The sequence below is a fragment of the Haliotis rubra genome, unplaced genomic scaffold (assembly GCF_003918875.1).
Source record: "Haliotis rubra isolate DU_JTF1 unplaced genomic scaffold, ASM391887v1 Scf39, whole genome shotgun sequence".
Taxonomy (NCBI): domain Eukaryota; kingdom Metazoa; phylum Mollusca; class Gastropoda; order Lepetellida; family Haliotidae; genus Haliotis; species Haliotis rubra.
Window position 1 is genome coordinate 2,337,048 of NW_025767068.1, and position 20,450 is coordinate 2,357,497.

Below are 20,450 nucleotides of genomic sequence, written 5' to 3' on the forward strand. Positions count from 1 at the left end.
GGCCTAAGTGTAATACAGGAGGTCAAAAAGTGTAATTTGGACCTATAAAATGTCTGCCGATCGCTTCGACATGGTGCACGTTTTCACGAAAGGAAGATTCTGGACAGAAACACATGTGACCAATCATTATGAAGCGACATACATTGAAAATTGTTGGTCATGTGACACAAAATACTTTAATTCCTTACAAGTTAATTGGAATGAGCGTGATGCTAAGAGTAAGCGATTCCTATCGGTGTAAGGCCATTTCTGCAACCCTGCAGCTGTGCGTTATGAAACACTTCCCTGTGAAAATATATCCGCTTTATTGATTTTCGAAAAATGAGTAGAAAAACCGTAATTTTCGCAGATTAAGTGTAATGGCGTAATTTAATGGTTAAAATCGTAATAATTATGAAAAAAGCGTAAGGGCTGGCATCTCTGTACAATGCAATGGTTGATATACTGTAGCTTAAATATGTGTCCCTTCTGCACATGGGTAAACAGAATCTATTGGTGGGCTAAATAATATGTAGGATCTCGTCTGTTGTACCTTGGGGTACCTACCCTGTTTATGACTATAAGTAATATCTGGATAAAATAGGAGGAACTTTCAGCTTTTTGACTTGCTCATCAGTAGCTACCCAAGGAACCTCTGCTGTGAAGCATGGATTTTTATTCCAATTTTTATCTTTGTTTCCATCTGCCACTGTGATCAGAATCAATTGTATTTTTCGCAGTACACGGTGCACGTCATTTATATTCAAAATAGTATTTGTATAAATAATTCAATAGTTGACATAATCATGAATGAGTGAGTTTGGTTTTATGCTGCTTTTAGCAATATTCCAGCAATATCACGATGGGGGACACCAGAAATTGGCTTCACACATTGTACCCATGTGAGGAATCAAACCCGGGTCTTCGTCGTGATGAGCGAACTCTTTAACCACTAGGCTCCCCCCCAACCCTTACATAATCATGATAATCCCAGAACGTTAAGCTTGAAATCATAATGATTTATGACAATTCATGATAGTAGAAATCTCTGAATGTATAAATGTATGAATATTGCCGTTGACTTGAAAACAATTGATAGCTGTATGACTTACCTTTCTTTAAAGTGTTCCTTTCTTGCTATCAGCTTCCCTATTTCATTCAACATCCTGTTCTTTAATTTAAGGAATGTAGAATTTGTTCGCAACAAGTTGAGCCTGCCAAAAAAATATAACAAAACTGATTATGTTTGATGCTTGTAAATATCCAGTGTATTTTACTGTGTTTGCAATACTTTAATTTGCCAGTTGGCCATCAGGGCCTGCTGCCGCCTGCAGGTTTAAAATCTACAGGCCCTGAATGAAATCTGCAGGCCCATTTTGTTAAAGTCAAACCAGTAAAAACAAAATAGACTACACTAGTTGTATTGTACACAGTTTCACACTGTTTCTACAAAATCAATTAGCGAGGCCTATGGCGCAGGTTAGAAGTTTCTATTTGTTGAAGACTGGTGTTGACATTCCTATGCGCAAAGCGCTGAATTACCAGAAAGTGAAACTGTAAGTTATCGTAACATGATGGATCATGGATGATTCCCGAACGAAAACAATTATGGGAAAGATTTAAGTTGAAAAAATTTGACAGATAATTTACTGAAGGCCACAAGGGCCTGCAAATATCTGAAACTGCTGGTCCGATACAATAACAACCGGCACTGGGCCTCTGGGCCCGGCAATTATTTTGAACACTGCTGTCTGACAAGTACTGTTGCAGAATTACTGGAGGGCACATAGAAACACACAGTGTCCCCATTAAGGGGAGACCACACATTGATCGCTGCAAGATCACTGTCGGACATAGAAACAAGATCACTGTCGTCATTAAGGGTAAAGCCCTTATGGGGTGAGTGAGTGAGAGTGCTTTTACACTGCTTTTAGCACTACTCCAGCCATGTCTCGGCTACACGCATTGTATCCACTTCTGGAATCAAACCTGGGTCTTCAGTGTGACGAGCCACAGGGTTGTCCTCTCAGATTTCCAACCTCATATTTAATAATTACTCACGTAAACTTTATTTCATTCAACATTTTAAGCACCGCTCGTTGTCTATCAAATCATTCTTCGCCTCCACTACCCCTGCCAGCTTCCGGTTAAATCCCCGGATCCTAGAGTACTTATGAGCTGTTGCACAATCACTGTAGGGCACAGGCATGCACACATGCATCCACACTGTCCCAATGAATGGGAGAACATTGACTGTGGCAGGGTCACTGTGGAGGTTACACTACACCAAATCAGAATCCATAGTTTTACAACCAGTTTTTGTAGGGAGCCTTCAGGGCAGATGGATTCACCACACAGCTGTAATTGCGTGTTTTGGTGTAAGTTTTTGTGTTTCTTAAATGTACGACCATGCAGTAAATAAAACTGTCCACACATTTGAATATTCAGTGCTGTCTTTCTTAACACTTCTTACTGAATGTGACCACAGATATTTTCACGCGGTTGACATTTTGTGTGGAACTGGGGTTTGTATGGTCAGCTTTTTGTAATAGGCTGAGATAGTTATTTTAAGTTTTTATTGCTGTTTGAAGGCTAGACTATGCACACATATATGTAATAGCTGTTGATGGCTTTGTTAATTTATTTTATTTTTTTTAATAACATTACTCAGGAATCCAATTGGAAAGTATTTGGTTTTGTGCAACCTGGGCACGCAAACTGTCCCCATTAAGGGGAGAGCACTGAGGCACTGCTGCAAGGTCACTGTTGGGCACACAAACACATGCCGTGCTTCCATGGGACGGCACTCTGTTATACTCTCAGGATTATTGCTGCCACAAAAGTACAAGCAGCCATATCAATAATCATGTATTGACATGTATGTTTGTGTGCATCACTTTAAGATTGCCATTCTAGGCAAATGTGGAAGCCACGGTGGCTGATTGGGTTAAATGGCTGACTTTGTGTGCTGATGATCAGGTGCCTGAACCTGAGAGTGTGGGTTCGAATCCCTGATGGTCCTATAATCAGTACCATCGGTGTAATTACAAATATAACATATGTTGTGTTGATTACACAATGACTTTTTATTTTTCACTGATGAAACCATGTTTGCTTGGTCAGATAGGTGCAAGACTAATGAAACACCACCCTTACATTCTCACTAAGCTAATCAAATTGTAGTTGAAATGAAATAGGAATTCAAACTGACTAACAAACAAAATGATTTAGCTATGGGGACAGTATCTGGCATCATGACAGCCATCACGTCTTGTTTGTCAACATAACAGTCAGCACCAGCACAGTGGGGAGCGGAGAGGGGCAAGGATTGGCTTGGTAGGGTTGTTGTTTAATGCTGCACTCAGCAATATTCCAGCTATATGACGGTGGTCTGTAAATATTTGAGTCTGGACCATACAATCCATTGATCAACAGCATGCGCATCAATCTATGCCACTGGTATACAATGACATGTGTCAACCATGTCAGCGAGCCTGACCACTTGATCCCGTTAGTGGCCTCTTATGACAAACATGGGTTGAAAGAGGCAGTGAATGTATCGAGAAAAGGGCTATTACATTACATAACTATTAGTATCCGTGTTGAGAAGATTACAATGGAAGAACTGCAACTTACATGGCCGCTCGCTGACTCAGTATCAACCTCTTGAAGTCCAGATTCTGTTCATGACAGAAGTAGACGGCATGTGCCCAGGCACGCCGCTGTTCCTGCAACACATAACTGACACTGAAAACATCATGCTCTGTTGGAAACATCAGTCTACAGATGAGTCGGAGATCATGTCATTCAAAACACAATGCAATTCATGATATCACACACTGATCCCTACAACATTCCACAGGCTATAGAGAACAACATCCTAACAGTTCAGTACACAAAGAAGACAATTCACAGCACATTACAACTGATGCAAGGTGAAGCAGTTGTGAAACACTAAAAACAAGTACACTGACTCTGAGCTAAGCACCAGGCACAGTAATCAGTAGAACCATGTTTTAACATCTATAGGTCCCACCAACCTTCCACTCTCTGGGGAGAAGTTCTATCTGCTAGGTAACGGATGTTACGTTCTATCTGCTGGGTAACCGATGTTACGTTCTATCTGCTGGGTAACGGATGTTACGTTCTATCTGCTAGGTAACGGATGTTAGGTTCTATCTGCTAGGTAACGGATGTTATGTTCTATCTGCTAGGTAACAGATGTTATGTTCTATCTGCTAGGTAATGGATGTTACATTCTATCTGCTGGGAAACGGATGTTATGTTCTATCTGCAGGGTAACGGATGTTACATTCTACCTGCTGGGTAACGGATGTTACATTCTGTCTGCTAGGTAACGGATGTTACGTTCTATCTGCTAGGTAACGCATGTTACATTCTGTCTGCTAGGTAACGCATGTTACATTCTGCCTGCTAGGTAACGGATGTTACATTCTATCTGCTAGGTAACGGATACAGTCCCAAATTTAGCCAGAGCATCGAGTGAGTGAGTGTGTAGGGTTTGATTCACTTGGATAGAACTACCGTAAGAGCACAGCAGTGATGCAGGTGATGGAATTATTCCGCTCCTGAGATATCCTGATGCTGCAATAAGGAATATAAATGTAGGAATCCAAGACTTGAACACATGACCAGGGTGTTTGAAACACCCAACTGATACAACTGTTCATTCAGCCCCACAGACAGGGACCACACCTGGCTACCACAGTTGGGTACCACAGTACACCACTGAATAACACTAAGTACCAAGGTCGAGTACCACAGTTGGGTACCACAGTACACCACTGAATAACACTAAGTACCAAGGTCGAGTACCACAGATGGGTACCACAGTACACCACTGAATAACACTAAGTACCAAGGTTGAGTACCACAATTGGGTACCACAGTACACCACTGAATAACACTAAGTACCAAGGTCGAGTACCACAGATGGGTACCACAGTACACCACTGAATAACACTAAGTACCAAGGTTGAGTACCACAGTTGGGTACCACAGTACACCACTGAATAACACTAAGTACCAAGGTCGAGTACCACAGATGGGTACCACAGTACACCACTGAATAACACTAAGTACCAAGGTCGAGTACCACAGTTGGGTACCACAGTACACCACTGAATAACACTAAGTACCAAGGTTGAGTACCACAGTTGGGTACCACAGTACACCACTGAATAACACTAAGTACCAAGGTTGAGTACCACAGTTGAGTACCACAGTACACCACTGAATAACACTAAGTACCAAGGTCGAGTACCACAGTTGGGTACCACAGTACACCACTGAATAACACTAAGTACCAAGTTTGAGTACCACAGTTGAGTACCACAGTACACCACTGAATAACACTAAGTACCAAGGTTGAGTACCACAGTTGAGTACCACAGTACACCACTGAATAACACTAAGTACCAAGGTTGAGTACCACAGTTGGGTACCACAGTACACCACTGAATAACACTAAGTACCAAGGTTGAGTACCACAGTTGGGTACCACAGTACACCACTGAATAACACTAAGTACCAAGGTTGAGTACCACAGTTGGGTACCACAGTACACCACTGAATAACACTAAGTACCAAGGTCGAGTACCACAGATGGGTACCACAGTACACCACTGAATAACACTAAGTACCAAGGTTGAAGTACCACAGTTGGGTACCACAGTACACCACTGAATAACACTAAGTACCAAGGTCGAGTACCACAGGTGGGTACCACAGTACACCACTGAATAACACTAAGTACCAAGGTTGAGTACCACAGTTGAGTACCACAGTACACCACTGAATAACACTAAGTACCAAGGTTGAGTACCACAGTTGGGTACCACAGTACACCACTGAATAACACTAAGTACCAAGGTTGAGTACCACAGTTGGGTACCACAGTACACCACTGAATAACACTAAGTACCAAGGTTGAGTACCACAGTTGGGTACCACAGTACACCACTGAATAACACTAAGTACCAAGGTTGAGTACCACAGTTGAGTACCACAGTACACCACTGAATAACACTAAGTACCAAGGTTGAGTACCACAGTTGGGTACCACAGTACACCACTGAATAACACTAAGTACCAAGGTTGAGTACCACAGTTGAGTACCACAGTACACCACTGAATAACACTAAGTACCAAGGTTGAGTACCACAGTTGGGTACCACAGTACACCACTGAATAACACTAAGTACCAAGGTTGAGTACCACAGTTGAGTACCACAGTACACCACTGAATAACACTAAGTACCAAGGTTGAGTACCACAGTTGAGTACCACAGTACACCACTGAATAACACTAAGTACCAAGGTTGAGTACCACAGTTGGGTACCACAGTACACCACTGAATAACACTAAGTACTAAGGTTGAGTACCACAGTTGGGTACCACAGTACACCACTGAATAACACTAAGTACCAAGGTTGAGTACCACAGTTGAGTACCACAGCACACCACTGAATAACACTAAGTACCAAGGTTAAGTACCACAGTTGGGTAACAACACTGAATAAAACTGATAAGAACCAATGGTGGGTAACACAGACGAGTATCGCTCGGGGTTCTTGTAAGGAATCTCACCATCTAATTAGTGAGTCTAGTTTTATGCTGCTTCTAGCAATATTCCAGCAATATCACAGCTGGGGACACCCGAAGTGGGTTTCACACATTGTCCCCACGTGGAGAATTGAACCTGGGTATTTGGCGTGACGAGTGAACATCGCATCACAGATGGATTGAGGTGAAGACCTCTAAGTAACACAGACCAGTAGATACATCTGCAGACTTACATGGGCTGGGAGGAGTGTGTTTGGTTCCTTCACAATCAGTTGGACCATCCTAGGTAGCTGCTTCTGTTTTCGAGGGCCTGGTGAAGAATCTCCTTTCCGGAACAGAAATACAATCCATTCCTCATCATTCTGCAATTGGAAGTCATTTGAACCAATTAACAAGTGAAATCTGTGTACGCAAACAATCAGCTAATTCACCTGGTATATACCTGCACTGACAGCATTGAGAAGAGTTCAATGTTTCACAATATTTAGTTGAAGTGTCTATTCATGAAAGAAAGATGCCAGGCTGTCAACTGTACTTGTTATTAGACTTGATCAAAATAATCATTTATTGTGCCTCTCAGCTTGGCTACTTGTACAAGCTGAGTGGTAGAGACGCACTGGTTCTGTCCAGCACTGGTATGCCGGGGCACTGGGGTCCGGAGGGATGCCGCTGGCCAGGAGGATGTCCTGCTCCGCCACTGGGATCTTCGTCTCCTGCTCTATGATCAGCTGCAGGTTCTGCATCGTGTGCTCCTCTGGCACAGGGTATGTGATCAGTTGGTTCTAGCCTCCACATACAGGATGTGCACGATCTGTCACAGAAATACAGGATGAGTGACAATACAGGTTGTGTGACAGAAATACAGGATGAGTGACAATACAGGTTGTGTGACAGAAATACAGGATGAGTGACAATACAGGTTGTGTGACAGAAATACAGGATGAGTGACAATACAGGTTGTGTGACAGAAATACAGGATGAGTGACAATACAGGTTGTGTGACAGAAATACAGGATGAGTGACAATACAGGTTGTGTGACAGAAATACAGGATGAGTGACAGAAATACAGGATGAGTGACAGAAATACAGGATGAGTGACAATACAGGTTGTGTGACAGAAATACAGGATGAGTGACAATACAGGTTGTGTGCCAGAAATACAGGATGAGTGACAATACAGGTTGTGTGACAGAAATACAGGATGAGTGACAGAAATACAGGATGAGTGACAGAAATACAGGATGAGTGACAATACAGGTTGTGTGACAGAAATACAGGATGAGTGACAATACAGGTTGTGTGACAGAAATACAGGATGAGTGACAGAAATACAGGATGAGTGACAATACAGGTTGTGTGACAGAAATACAGGATGAGTGACAGAAATACAGGATGAGTGACAGAAATACAGGATGAGTGACCATACAGGTTGTGTGACAAAAATACAGGATGAGTGACAATACAGGTTGTGTGACAGAAATACAGGATGTGTGACAATACAGGTTGTGTGACAGAAATACAGGATGAGTGACAGAAATACAGGATGTGTGACAGAAATACAGGATGAGTGACAATACAGGTTGTGTGACAGAAATACAGGATGAGTGACAGAAATACAGGATGAGTGACAATACAGGTTGTGTGACAGAAATACAGGATGAGTGACAATACAGGTTGTGTGACAGAAATACAGGATGAGTGGTGACAATACAGGTTGTGTGACAGAAATACAGGATGAGTGACAATACAGGTTGTGTGACAGAAATACAGGATGAGTGACAATACAGGTTGTGTGACAGAAATACAGGATGAGTGACAATACAGGTTGTGTGACAGAAATACAGGATGAGTGACAATACAGGTTGTGTGACAGAAATACAGGATGAGTGACAATACAGGTTGTGTGACAGAAATACAGGATGAGTGACAATACAGGTTGTGTGACAGAAATACAGGATGAGTGACAATACAGGTTGTGTGACAGAAATACAGGATGAGTGACAATACAGGTTGTGTGACAGAAATACAGGATGAGTGACAATACAGGGTTGACCATACAGGACAGAAATACAGGATGAGTGACAATACAGGTTGTGTGACAGAAATACAGGATGAGTGACAATACAGGTTGTGTGACAGAAATACAGGATGAGTGACAATACAGGTTGTGTGACAGAAATACAGGATGAGTGACAGAAATACAGGATGAGTGACAATACAGGTTGTGTGACAGAAATACAGGATGAGTGACAATACAGGTTGTGTGACAGAAATACAGGATGAGTGACAATACAGGTTGTGTGACAGAAATACAGGATGAGTGACAATACAGGTTGTGTGACAGAAATACAGGATGAGTGACAATACAGGTTGTGTGACAGAAATACAGGATGAGTGACAATACAGGTTGTGTGACAGAAATACAGGATGTGACAGAAATACAGGATGAGTGACCATACAGGTTGTGTGACAGAAATACAGGATGAGTGACAATACAGGTTGTGTGACAGAAATACAGGATGAGTGACAGAAATACAGGATGAGTGACCATACAGGTTGTGTGACAGAAATACAGGATGAGTGACAATACAGGTTGTGTGACAGAAATACAGGATGAGTGACAATACAGGTTGTGTGACAGAAATACAGGATGAGTGACAATACAGGTTGTGTGACAGAAATACAGGATGAGTGACAATACAGGTTGTGTGACAGAAATACAGGATGAGTGACAATACAGGTTGTGTGACAGAAATACAGGATGAGTGACAATACAGGTTGTGTGACAGAAATACAGGATGAGTGACAGAAATACAGGATGAGTGACCATACAGGTTGTGTGACAGAAATACAGGATGAGTGACAATACAGGTTGTGTGACAGAAATACAGGATGAGTGACAATACAGGATGAGTGACAATACAGGTTGACAGAAATACAGGATGAGTGACAATACAGGTTGTGTGACAGAAATACAGGATGAGTGACAATACAGGTTGTGTGACAGAAATACAGGATGAGTGACAGAAATACAGGATGAGAGAAATACAGGTTGTGTGACAGAAATACAGGATGAGTGACAATACAGGTTGTGTGACAGAAATACAGGATGAGTGACAATACAGGTTGTGTGACAGAAATACAGGATGAGTGACAATACAGGTTGTGTGACAGAAATACAGGATGAGTGACAATACAGGTTGTGTGACAGAAATACAGGATGAGTGACAATACAGGTTGTGTGACAGAAATACAGGATGAGTGACAATACAGGTTGTGTGACAGAAATACAGGATGAGTATCTATTACCATGTTGTTTTAGTGTATCACTGGCCTCCCGTGGTTGTATTCTATATCCCACCATCTATTACCATGTTGTTTTAGTGTATCACTGACCTCCCGTGGTTGTATTCTATACCCCATCTATTACCATGTTGTTTTAGTGTATCACTGACCTCCCCGTGGTTGTATTCTATACCCCATCTATTACCATGTTGTTTTAGTGTATCACTGACCTCCCGTGGTTGTATTCTATACCCCAAATCTATTACCATGTTGTTTTAGTGTATCACTGACCTCCCGTGGTTGTATTCTATACCCCATCTATTACCATGTTGTTTTAGTGTATCACTTACCTCATGTGGTTGTATTCTATACCCCATCTATTACCATGTTGTTTTAGTGTATCACTGACCTCATGTGGTTGTATTCTATACCCCATCTATTACCATGTTGTTTTAGTGTATCACTGACCTCCCGTGGTTGTATTCTATACCACATCTATTACCATGTTGTTTTAGTGTATCACTGACCTCCCGTGGTTGTATTCTATACCCCATCTATTACCATGTTGTTTTAGTGTATCACTTACCTCCACATCCCGTGGTTGTAGTCTATACCACATCTATTACCATGTTGTTTTAGTGTATCACTGACCTCCCGTGGTTGTATTCTATACCCCATCTATTACCATGTTGTTTTAGTGTATCACTGACCTCCCGTGGTTGTATTCTATACCCCATCTATTACCATGTTGTTTTAGTGTATCACTGACCTCATGTGGTTGTATTCTATACCACATCTATTACCATGTTGTTTTAGTGTATCACTGACCTCCCGTGGTTGTATTCTATATACCCCATCTATTACCATGTTGTTTTAGTGTATCACTGACCTCCTGTGGTTGTATTCTATACCCCATCTATTACCATGTTGTTTTAGTGTATCACTTACCCTCCCGTGGTTGTATTCTATACCCCATCTATTACCATGTTGTTTTAGTGTATCACTGACCTCCCCATGGTTGTATTCTATCCCACCCCATCTATTACCATGTTGTTTTAGTGTATCACTGACCTCAAATGTGGTTGTATTCTATACCCCATCTATTACCATGTTGTTTTAGTGTATCACTGACCTCCATGTGGTTGTATTCTATACCCCATCTATTACCATGTTGTTTTAGTGTATCACTTACCTCATGTGGTTGTATTCTATACCCCATCTATTACCATGTTGTTTTAGTGTATCACTTACCTCATGTGGTTGTATTCTATACCCCATCTATTACCATGTTGTTTTAGTGTATCACTTACCTCATGTGGTTGTATTCTATACCCCATCTATTACCATGTTGTTTTAGTGTATCACTGACCTCCCGTGGTTGTATTCTATATACCACCATCTATTACCATGTTGTTTTAGTGTATCACTGACCCCCGTGTTTGTTGTATTATATACCACCATCTATTACCATGTTGTTTTAGTGTATCACTGCCCCCATGTTTGTACTATATCCCACCCCATCTATTACCATGTTGTTTTAGTGTATCACTGACCCCCCGTGGTTGTATTCTATATCCCACCAAATCTATTACCATGTTGTTTTAGTGTATCACTGACCCCTCGTGTTTGTATTTCTATATCCCACCAAATCTATTACCATGTTGTTTTAGTGTATCACTGCCCTCATGTTTTATTACATATTCTTTCCTCATCATTGTTAACTTGTTAAACATGTTTTCTTATACAGAAGTATGATGGTTGAGTGACAGAAATACAGGAAGTGTGGAGGTTTAGTGACAGAAATACAGGAAGTGTGATGGTTGAGTGACAGAAATACAGGAAGTGTGATGGTTGAGTGACAGAAATACTGAATTGTGCACTATCTGTGACAGAAATACAGGATGTGCATGGTCTGTTGGAGAAATACAGAATGTGTTATGGTAGGGTGACAGAAAATGTAATTTTTTATTAAAATTGATATTTTATACTTATCCTGACTCATGCTTAATTGCTTGTCTCCTTCTTCTTGCGAATGATAGTGGAACACTTGAATCCCTTTTGAAGCTCCTTCAAAAAAGCGGACGTGAAATCACTCACCCAGTGTTATCTCCCTTTAGCTGTTTTGGTGGAAACTTCGCGTCCATATGACCCCACATGTTTTCACTCTCTCCGAGATTATATCGCCCGACACCTGGATTACAGGGAATCCAGAGTGCCATGAGGGGAGGTTGGGAGGAACTTACCTCATGAGTCAGGATAAGTATAAAATATCAATTTTAATAAAAATATTACATATTTTTCCTTATCCTGACTCATGCTTAATTGTTTGTAGAATCCAGCGGAACAGGTGGTGGGTCAAGCCACTCTGGATTCCATGCTGATTTACGCCCTGCATACCCCCTGTGGGAACTTCTTAAAGTATTATACTGATCCTTCCTTCCAGCTTCCTCTGATAAGTTGGGGGGACCACAACATGTCAGATTTCTCTGGAACCACTTCTCCTGACATTAAGTGTGGATTTATACGACTCCATGTCTTGATGCTGCATCAAGAGGAGAAGCAACCCTTCATCGTCTATTATACTGAACAGATGAAAGCTGAGGTCTAGAAGATTCCTTGACCTTGTTGATCCTTATTTGTTGATGTAGAAGCGCCACTGTGGAGTTGTCCGTATGGATCATCAGCCAGCGCGTTCCTTAGTATGCTGGACCAGTGTAGTAAGGCATTTATTACTGCTTCATCTCGAGCATGTTGATGTGCTGACTTTGCTCCTGATTTGACCATTTCCCTGCTGCCACTTCATTTGTCGAGGTGGGCTCCCCATCCTTGAAGTGAAGCATCTACGTAGAGATGAGTGTTGTTCTCGGCTCTGATGAGTAGGTTCCTCCTCCAAACAATCGACTTCTGGAGTCCACCATAGGAGATATGGTTTCAGTCCTTCCGGTAGTCGAAGGAGTCCAGACTGTCTAGATGAGCGTTCACAAACACTTGTAGTGAAGCGCAGTTGTAGCCTTCCTCTGCATGTCATGTCTTGTGCTGACGTGGAGGAGACCAAGTAGGCTCTGCCAACTTAGTAGTGTTAACAGAGAGAGTAGTGCTTGAGATATCATTTGTTGTATCTTCACCCAATGCTCCTCTGGGACGACTATCTGATTCTGCGATGTGATGAGCCGTATTCCTAGGAATTGAAGATCCTGTGTGGGTCCTAGTTCCGACTTGAGGGGAGATTTACTAGCCATCCTAGTTGAGTGAGTAGCCTGATTGTGAAGTCTAGCTGCAGTCTGAGTTGACTGGGATCTTGATGAGCTAAAGGGGCTAAATATAAAAGGATATAGCGCCGTATATAGGGGACCCAGGGGCTCTTACAACCGTCCTCTGGGGAGAAGAAGGAGAGAGTGAAAACATGTGATGCCATGTGGACGCAGTTTTCCCTTAAAACAGCTGAAGGGAGATAACACTGGGTGAGTGATTTTCGTCCGCTTTTTAAAGGAAGCTTCAAAAGGGGATTAAAGTGTTCCACTATCATTCGCAAGAAGAAGGAGACAAGCAATTAAGCATGAGTCGGGATAAGGAAAAATTACAGATGTGTGACTGAAATAGAGATGTGTGACTGAAATATAGGATGAGTGACGACAATACGATGGGTGAAGTGGCTCTACGCTTTGCAGCTCCAAAATTGTGGAATCCTCTACCACTAGGAATCAGAAATTGTCCAACAAAAAACTCTTTTCTAATTCATCTGAAGACTTATCTTTTTTTCTCTCACTTCATCAAGCTAGGTTAAGCAGTCATGTTTAATCTGGAAACCATCGCTATACAAATCAATTATCATACATTCATTCATTCATTCAATACAGGACATGTGACAGAAATACAGGAAGTGTTACAGAAATACAGGATGTTGAGCAAGATCATATCCTTATCACAATCAGCCTGATCAAATCAGGTCTAAACTGACCTTCAAGTCCAGCGCATGCTGCAGCATGTTGAAACACTTGGGTCTCTTGTCCGGCGTGATACCACCTCCTCTTGCCTTCGCATCCCAGCGTAACATCTTCCTGAGCCACTGCTCAAAGTAACCTCGCATTGTCCTGATGGAGACAATATCTCACTTCAAACATATGTTGTCGTTTTCTAAACAATGCATTCAAATGTGTTCAAGTTACTGGTTGAAGAAAAGTTCGCTTTGTTTATTTAAAATTCAAAATTTGAAAATTTGAAAATCGGAACCAAACTTTTCACTGCACCGTTCCTTTTGACATTTACATGATAGGAGGTGGTCCAATCCAGTCCACCTAATCATCAGCACACAAAGTCAGCGATCTAATCCATCCAGCCAATGCCGCTTCCACTTAGATGGAAGTCAGATACCTGGTAGTCGAGATCACATACTGTAAATTGGGATGGATCCAATCTATTGAAGAAGGGGGAACTGACACCTGTTGAGGATGAGGACTTGAGACATTTAGAAGAGGAGGACAAAGGACCTGTGGAGGAAGAGGACTAGCAACTTGTAGTGAAGGAAGACCTGGGATCTGTAGAAGAAGAGGACTTGGGATCTGTAGAAGAGGAAGACCTGGGATCTGTAGAAAACTAGGATCATTCATCCTTTAGAAGACTGGGACCTGTAAACGAGGACCAGGGACATATAGGGGATGACCAGGGACCTGTAGAAGAAGAGGACGACCTGGGGTCTGGACCTGTAGAGGAGGAGGACCAGGGACCTGTAGAGGAGGAGGACAACCTGGGACCTGGAGAGGATGAGGACCAGGGACCTATAGAGGAAGAGGACGACCTGGGGCCTGGACCTGTAGAGGAGGAGGACCAGGGACCTGTAGAGGAAGAGGATGACCTGGGGTCTGGACCTGTTGAGGAGGACCAGGGACCTATAGAGGAGGAAGAGGACAACCTGGGTCCTGGACCTGTAGAAGAGGAGGACCAGGGACATGTAGAGGGAGGAGGGACAACCTGGGTCCTGGACCTGTAGAGGAGGTCGAAGGGACCTGTAGAGAGATGACCTGGGGTCTGGACCTGTAGAGGAGGAGGACCAGGGACCTGTAGAGGAAGAAGGGCGACCTGGGGTCTGAGCGTGTAGAGGAGGGCGACCAGGGACCTGTAGAGGAGGAGGACAACCTGGGTCCTGGACCTGTAGAGAGGAGGAATTGGACCAGGGACCTGTAGAGGAAGAGGGGCGACCTGGGTCTGGACCTGTAGAGGAGGAGGACCAGGGACCTGTAGAGGAGGAAGAGGGCGACCGTGGGTCTGGACCTGTAGAGGAGGAGGACAACTTGGGACCTGTAGAGGAGGAGGACAACTTGGGACTGTAGAGGAGGAAGACAACCTGGGACCTGGAGAGAGGAGGAGGACCAGGGGACCTATAGGAGGAAGGGAGGACCTGGGTCCTGGACCTGTAGAGGAGGAGGACCAGGGACCTGTAGAGGAGGAGGACAACCTGGGTCCTGGACCTGTAGAGGAGGATGACCAGGGACCTGTAGAGGAAGAGGACGACCTGGGGCCTGGACCTGTAGAGGAGGAGGACCAGGGACCTGTAGAGGAAGAGGACGACCTGGGGCCTGGACCTGTAGAGGAGGAGGACCAGGGACCTGTAGAGGAAGAGGACGACCTGGGGCCTGGAGAGGAGGAGGACCAGAGGACAAATACACAGTTATTCCCAGGGTTGTGCAGGGGAGGTTGAAGAGAGGCGATTGTTCTTCCTGATTCCACACCGTTACATTTTACCCGCAGTGATTGGACAACAATGAGTTGTTACCTGGATAGATGGTTGGGAGCTGGAAGCCTCTTGTGGAACTTCACCTCTCCTGTGTTGGTCATCTCGGCACAGATGTCTTCTGGCGACTTCTGACACACCTCCTTGTGCCTGCAGCAAGATACACATGTTCACAACACATCAACCCCTCAACTGCTGGTGCTGTACCAATATTCACGAGATATGTACCATAACATAATCTAAAACATTTATCACTTAACCATCTGGACAGATGTGTTATCCTGTTCACAACGTATTCATCCTAGTTTGAAGTACACTGGGTCCTGCAACAGTTATAAATGGTATGCATATTATTCCAAAACATTTAATAGTTTAACCTAAACCTACAAAAAATGGGGACCCTAATAATTAATAGTCCTAAGTAAACTGGGCCCTGCAACAGTCATAAATGCTGTGCTTTTATAAGAGGAATAGATTCAGGTCAATCAACAATCTGACACAGTCAATCACTGAGGTACTACGAATCTATGATAAGGATGATTATTAAGTCAGTATGCATATTGTTCCAAAACAATATATGGTAGAACCAAAACCTAGAAAAAATGGAGACTAGTGGAACCCTAATCATTAATTTCATGGGATTTTACACGAAATATGAGCATCCCATAAAGCAACAAAATTATTAGGTATTCTGTACGATTTCATGACCATTTTACATCCAGGACCTGTATATTTCTAGTCAAGAATTTGGTTTAGTGGTTATTTTGGCACGTCCCCAGGGTACAAGATATTTTTGTTCTTTGGATTCAATCCAGACATGTAAACATACTGGACACACATTTCTGCATCCTTCAAACTCTGAACTTCTTCCCTGTTTGATAACTACCAATCCACTGCATAGATATAAACTCTCAACAATTTTCAAGGTTCTAGTTCTATTGATGAGAGCTAAAAATGGCTGTTACATGTTGATCTCTAGTCTATCAGGCAACAAAATGACGGCCTTGACCGTATATACTTGGTGTCTTAATGTCATTACAGACATTCTCAGTGAACACTGTATATGTGCTTTAGACAGCGTTGGATCTTGATCCCAAATGGAACCCCCGTGACCCTACTCACCATCTGACTGGAGGCACAGTGGGCAGGAAAGGCCGGAATCCCACAATACATTCAAACACAACTGTTCCAAATGACCAGTAGTCCACAGTGCACGTATATCTCTGGGATGCGAAAAGCTCCGGGGCCTGGGGAAGATACAATCAGTGAGTGAGTGAGTGAACTGGGTTTATTTCTGTTTTGAACAGTACTGCAGCATGGGAACCAAGCTTGGGAGGCCAACTCAGAGTGACACAAGTAGTGATGAAAACATTGGAATTTGGGATGTAAAACCACAATCAGCCTACCCTGCACAACTAAGGGAGGAAACCATCCATAGAAGACATGCCACATACCACTGACAAATTTGTTCCAACCATGAATAAATGTCAAAGTCAGTTTTTTTCCTTTGGTTGATTTGAATGTTCAGGATCAGTGGTGATTATTCTGGAAGAAATAACTGGATGACAGCAGTTGTCTATCAGACACTGACATAGTAGTATTGCCTGTACTCAGCAGGCTTTCTGGCAAACAAACCCCAGTGTACTGGCCTTAGTGGGAACTAGGAAATCAATGGGAGTGGGCAACTATAATTGTACGCTTCTTTCAGCAATAGTCCAGCAAAATCATGGCAGGAGATACCAGAAATCAAACAATAGACTTCTTTCATGTGTGTCAAGATGTGAACATTTCTTTATCACATCTAAACACATTAAGTTTATTATTTTATACTTTAACTGCATGAGATTGCCCTAAAGTCGAGTTCTGATAAACTGACTACAGATTCTAAAGATGTCTGTGATTAAGGTAGGAGCAGTCACAGCAGACTGTTAGAATATCCTGAGGACATAGAGCGGTCAGCTGTTTCAACCTTGAACCTAGTGGTTGATAGCGTGAGCAAATATCCTGGTCATCAGTATATAACAGGATTTAACCGGAAACAGAAAGACCAGAGCTCCAGATAAGATTTAGCTCATGTGGGTACTGTACCCACTGTAATTTTTTGGAGTGGGTATTGTGAATGTTGAGTGGGTATTTCATTTTCCGTTACCCACTGCTTTCACATATGTGCGTATTTCAGTCATTTTACTCACCTAAGTATTATGTCATTGAGTAAGTTTACTAACCAGGTATGTCCTGCCTTATATCATACCTAATCAAAACCAACTTAAATATAATGAAAATGATTTCATAAAAAAATCACTCATCCAATACTGACAGTACAACACTAGTCCTATACTAACAGTACAACTTGATAGCATTCAATGTCTTTTTCATTACACAAGCGATTTTTATAAATATATTCCGTACGCATTTGTTTTAAACTTTTTGTGTATCTAACATTTTAAATGCGTATTTGGTACGCTACAATTATTTTTCAATGCGTAATTGGAAATTTTCTATGCCTATTTTACCTGGATATGCAGCTTATCTGGGCCTCTGAAGACACAAATTTGATTTAATTTTCACTCAAAATAATTCTTGTCAAACATTATAGCAGTCATGTTTAACAGAACATTTGCATGAGTCAGTTCTAGGGCAGACACCTGACAAGTAGGGAATGATACAGAAGAACTACCACTCTTGGAATAAGCATTCAGGGCAAGCTTTTGTATATTGTGTAAGATGAAAATAATAATGAATCCAAAAGATTCTCACAAGGTACTGCAGAGTTCCAACGAATGAGGTGCACACACTTCCCTGATCAAGCTCTTTGGCATAGCCCAAGTCTATCAGCTTATATACAATCTGAAACACAAAACACAACATGAGCTCACATGATTCCAGTATAAATGTTATTTGCATACAATTCCCAAGAACAGTTTACCAATGTTGGTAGAGATTTCCTTTGTCCCTAACTTGAAGCTATTTGCCTCCAGTGAATCCGTGTCATCCAACATCACAGTCACCAATATTACAGGTATTTCAAGGAGGTTTGTTAAAACCTGTCCGCCAAACATAAGGCAGTCAACAGGAGCTGAGCATTGATTCACACCACTGGATCTCCATTAGCCAAGGCAGCAAATCTGACCAGTATAGGTTTCTGGTGACCAGTCAACCCTGGAATCATTATAGGGATAGGTTCCAAGTATGCATGTGACTGGTTCTTGGAATAGTACAGCCAAAGATCAAGCAAAGGAAACAGTAATGATATAACAATATAGTTTGATTCCTACCCTCTCCTCCACTTGCTGCAGTACAATATTCTCAGGTTTGAGGTCCCGGTGGATGATCCTGTTCTCATGGAGGTACTCCACAGCCTGTGCAATGTCTCGCACCAAGCATCGAGTGTCGTACTCTCGCATCCCACAACAGTTTTCAGGTTTGTTCAGCACCTGTTGGATGAAGGATATCCCAATAACAGGATGTTTTCTCAACCAGATTTTTGTTCATAAAATCATCTTGAAGGAATAGAAATATCAGAAAAACAAACACCACTTAACATAATCATATAATCCTTAGTTAAGCTATAGTATACTTTAACATTAGCTATGATGTTCAGTAAAATGGTCAAATCCTCATGTATCCAGTGAATTATCTCCCCTTCTAGGTTATTGGTGATTGTGATTTAAAGCCTGTTCCTATTTACAACTTTTACTTGATCTTGTGACCAGTTTTGATGCTGAAATCTGCACATGCTCAGATGTGGTTAAGAACAATAAATGCAGTTTAAAACTGCTGCGATTATTCAATCAATAAAAATGAGAATGTTGACAGAGTTACCTACCCTTCTAAGGTCTCCCCCAGCGCAGTATTCCATGGCCAAGAGAGGGACCTCATCACCTGTGACATCAAGTCGTGGAGGGACCTCCCGGGCAGCGATCACATTATCATGACACAGTCGTTTCATGATGTCGACCTCCATCTTCCATCGTTGCCGATGCTTGGGTGACATTTCGTTCTGTACCCGACATCGCTTCAAGGCGATTTGTTCTCCATTCTCCTAGTAATTAAAGTTCAGTATTTAGCATTTTACATCCCTTTTCAATATGGCAAATCCAAAACAAAAACAAGTCCAAACAAGAAACAAGATTATTGTTGTGCTAAGACTGGAGTGCAACAGATACAGAGCCTCAGGTTATATAAACCTGAGTAGTGAGGGCACAATACAACATAATATGTTCATAATATCCAATCCTAGCATATGATACAATGATCTCTTGATATTTGAACAGAGACTGAGAGACCACATTGTATTTTTTTGTAGTAACTGAATATTAATTAATACAACCTAACTGTCTTACTCATGGTGTTAGGTCTTGCCAAACCCTTGCATTGCGATAAATTGCGATATTAGCATGAATATTGCAATATGCATTGCAATATATTGCAAAACATGTACAATTTTATTTTCCTACTGAATAATGTTTTCTGTTTGCAAATTATGTCAATGACCATCAGATCAAGTTGCTTCATTAAAGGGGAAAAACAGAACACAGACTTGAGACTCTTGTTGTGTTTATAATAAAGTGTGAGTGAGTGAGTGAGTGAGTGAGTGAGTGAGTGAGTGAGTGAGTGAGTGACTGAGTGAGTTTGGTTTTACGCTGCTTTTAGCAATATTCCAGCAACATCACGGCAGGGGACACCAGAAATGGGCTTCACACATTGTGAGTGAGTGAGTGAGTTGGAAGTGTTGGGTGGAGTGAGTGAGTGAGTTTTAAGCTGCACTCCGCAATATTCCAGCTATATGGTGGCGGTCTGTAAATAATTCTGGAGTCTGGACCACACAATCCAGTGAAAAGACAGCAGTGGGTCAGAAAGCCGGTTTGTGG

At 42.2% G+C, this 20,450-nt stretch overlaps 1 protein-coding gene and 1 long non-coding RNA gene across 2 annotated transcripts in view; one reads left to right on the plus strand and one right to left on the minus strand.

Moving 5' to 3' along the window:
• LOC124286694 (inhibitor of nuclear factor kappa-B kinase subunit alpha-like) overlaps positions 1-20,450 on the minus strand; it is a 48,394-nt gene that overhangs the window by 20,379 nt on the left and 7,565 nt on the right. The window contains 11 exon segments of the mRNA XM_046723111.1: positions 1,092-1,193; positions 3,616-3,707; positions 6,799-6,927; positions 7,183-7,347; positions 7,350-7,376; positions 13,810-13,942; positions 15,622-15,729; positions 16,702-16,826; positions 18,337-18,426; positions 18,855-19,013; positions 19,406-19,621. Of these exon segments, the coding sequence (XP_046579067.1) occupies positions 1,092-1,193; positions 3,616-3,707; positions 6,799-6,927; positions 7,183-7,347; positions 7,350-7,376; positions 13,810-13,942; positions 15,622-15,729; positions 16,702-16,826; positions 18,337-18,426; positions 18,855-19,013; positions 19,406-19,621 (1,346 nt within the window).
• LOC124286696 lies at positions 317-20,167 on the plus strand. The gene is made up of 3 exons (XR_006901091.1): positions 317-422; positions 19,602-19,608; positions 20,155-20,167. It is a non-coding gene; the product is annotated as an uncharacterized LOC124286696 (long non-coding RNA).